The following is a 2,863-nucleotide window of genomic DNA, read 5'->3' as shown; positions in this document are numbered from 1 at the left end:
AATTTTGTTTTCCACTGTACTTATTTTTTGAAGACATGTCGTATCTAAACAATTAATCTGCAGTTTATCCGTCTGCACTCGCTGTTTTGGTACAAACTTTAATATGATCAGGGGCGGATCCAGGAATTTATTAGGTGGTGGTCACCTTTTGAAATCTTAAAATAAAATCAATTTTTTTATTGGTATCATGAAAATAGTTACAACTATAGAAGACAAAAGCTACACATTATTTATAAAATTGATTCCAATTTCATTTTTCTTGGATGCCTGCGTGCAAACATGTCAACTATAACATCAAGTTCTAACTCTAAATTGTAATGCACGTGCATCAGTGCAAGTCCATTTAGTCGGTCCTGCCCCATTGTTGCACATAAAAATGTTTTCAGTAACCCGAGCTCGCTATTCGAACTTGATCCTCATTATATTCGATTCCAAAAAGTAACTATATTAAAATGTATACATATCTAAAAAGTCGTAATACATTCCATTGAACACAAAACTAATCCATATTAGTTTTTTTTTTATTATTTTGATATTTAAGGAATGACTGTAATTTAAATTATGTCTATTGAGCCATAACATTAATTACGGCTGTGCACATTGCATAATTCGCCATAACATTAATTACGGCTGTGCACATTGCATAATTCGCGTAATTATACCCAATGTGCACCGCCGTAATTAATGTTATGGGTCAATAGACATAATTTAAATTACAGTCATTACTTATAAATAAATTAAACTTTTTAAACACAAAAAATTTATTCAAACGTAAACGTTTACTAAATTCAACACAATGACGTCACATAACGTCGCGGAGTAATTTATGTCAGGACAGTAATTGCCGCCATGATGGCTGCTTCAATTTTGTCCGGAGAATTGTAAATCACACAATTATTAAATGCCGCGTTGGAAATAAATCCTGATGACATGAAGTTGTTTGATGAGAGAGACATTGGAATGTACGATTGTTAACTTGTGCATTCTCTGATGATGTTTGTAAGGGAGAAGGAACGGAAGTAACATTTGAAGTGACACTGGCATTTTCAGCTGTTGACACGGTTAGTACTGGTGCTGGAGTAGATTTTTGTGCAGACACGTCATAGCCTGAAGAAATGGACGATAGAGTTTCACTCAAGCTTTCCTTTTGAAGTACAGAACATCCACGGTTGTAACTTCTGACAGAGCTCTCGTTTTTGTGCCCGCTCATGTACATTATATGCCTGGGCTCAAACCCGGCATCATTCATAGCTTGAATGGCAGTTGCGCGGAAACAATGGGCTGTGTATAGTCTAGAGCAGCCAGCATTCCTAGATATATCACCCATAAATCTTGAAAACTGGTACTGCTTAACCGACTTCATTAAAAACCAAATATTTTGTTCATCTGGTGAGATATTTGCATCTTTATCACAGTGATTAAAGAGTGATTCTGCTTTAGGATCTGTTTTTAAACCTGGTGCTTTTTGATATTCATTAATCCTGTGTTTCTTTGTCTAATACGTTCTCCTATTTATTTGTATTGTAGTCCTGTAATATTATGTTGTAATTTCAATGTTATATGTAACATTGCCATTAAAGTGCGAGGTTTGGCATACCACAAAACCAGGTTCAACCCACCATGTTTTCCTTTAAAAATGTCCTGTACCAAGTCAGGAATATGGCCATTGTTATATTTTAGTTCGTTTATATGTGTGTTACAATTTAACGTTGTGTCGTTTGTTTTCTCTTATTTTTTAGTGTAAATTGACATTGTGATAAGACGTTTCACGGTACTTGTCTATCCCAAATTCATGTATTTGGTTTTGATGTTATATTTGTTATTCTCGTGGGATTTTGTCTGATGCTTGGTCCGTTTCTGTGTGTGTTACATTGTAGTGTTGTGTCGTTGTTCTCCTCTTATATTAATGCGTTTCCCTCAGTTTTAGTTTGTTACCCCGATTTAGTTTTTTTGTCCATGGACTTATGAGTTTGAACAGCGGTATACTACTGTTGCCTTTATTTATCAATCAATAGCTGCAGATCATTCACAGGACATTTGTCAGATTTTGTTTCGTACATCCATTTGTCGGCAGAAGCTTCTGAATTGCGAAGTCCACCTTGCCAATTTTTTTGACGTGTTTCATGTGATAGTGTAACATACTTCCTGTCATTTTCATTTTTTTGGAATGTGAACGATGCAAGATTCAATTGCTGGTGGAATTCTATACCCCGTGAGACAAAATGCATAGCTAAGTTGTACCAAACCCTATAGCGAAGAAGGACTGGGTTTCCAGCGAGATTGGGGTTTGCTCATTGTAGCAGGCCGTACGATGACCCCTACTAGTTGTCTGTGTCATTCTGTCTTTTTATATTTTATATTAATCTAACGAAAGGCTATAATTTCTTCATCAGACACTCTTTTGAACCTTTTTTGTGGTTTTGGATCTGGCCTTTGTACTTCTGTTGACACTATTTCTGTACTAGCTAATACTTCTACGGAAGGCATTGGTGCAGGCACTTCTTCCAGCTCAATTTCAGTAACAAATAAGGCTTGCAAACATAAAAATGGATCGCCGAGATCAAAATCTGACATCTCTGTATCTCCCATGGTTATATTATGGCAGACGAAAAATGATTCACGTGAAAATCGCCGAATTATGATTCACGCGAAAATTGCCGAATTATGATTTACGCAAAAATTGCCGTAATTTGTTGTAATTTATTCTTAAACATGTCAGTAAAATTATGTACATACTAGGAAGAACTAACATATTTTTTTTTACATTCACAGCAGTAAAACTTGTTTGTTTACTTTTGTTTTAAATACCGATGTCCCTTTATAAAGTTAAACGTTTTAAAACCTGTTCATTGTTGTTGTAAAA

At 35.2% G+C, this 2,863-nt stretch overlaps 1 protein-coding gene across 1 annotated transcript; it reads right to left on the bottom strand.

Moving 5' to 3' along the window:
- Positions 1-886: 886 nt before the first annotated feature.
- Positions 887-2,589, bottom strand: LOC143048853 (uncharacterized). The gene is made up of 3 exons (XM_076222722.1): positions 2,370-2,589; positions 2,059-2,263; positions 887-1,481 (listed from the first exon to the last, which is right to left on the bottom strand). The coding sequence occupies exons 1-3, from the start codon at positions 2,587-2,589 to the stop codon at positions 887-889; spliced, it is 1,020 nt and encodes a 339-aa protein (XP_076078837.1).
- Positions 2,590-2,863: the final 274 nt, after the last annotated feature.

The sequence above is a fragment of the Mytilus galloprovincialis genome, chromosome 10 (genome assembly GCF_965363235.1).
Source record: "Mytilus galloprovincialis chromosome 10, xbMytGall1.hap1.1, whole genome shotgun sequence".
In the NCBI taxonomy this organism is placed as follows: domain Eukaryota; kingdom Metazoa; phylum Mollusca; class Bivalvia; order Mytilida; family Mytilidae; genus Mytilus; species Mytilus galloprovincialis.
This window is presented reverse-complemented; position numbering and strand designations above follow the sequence as displayed.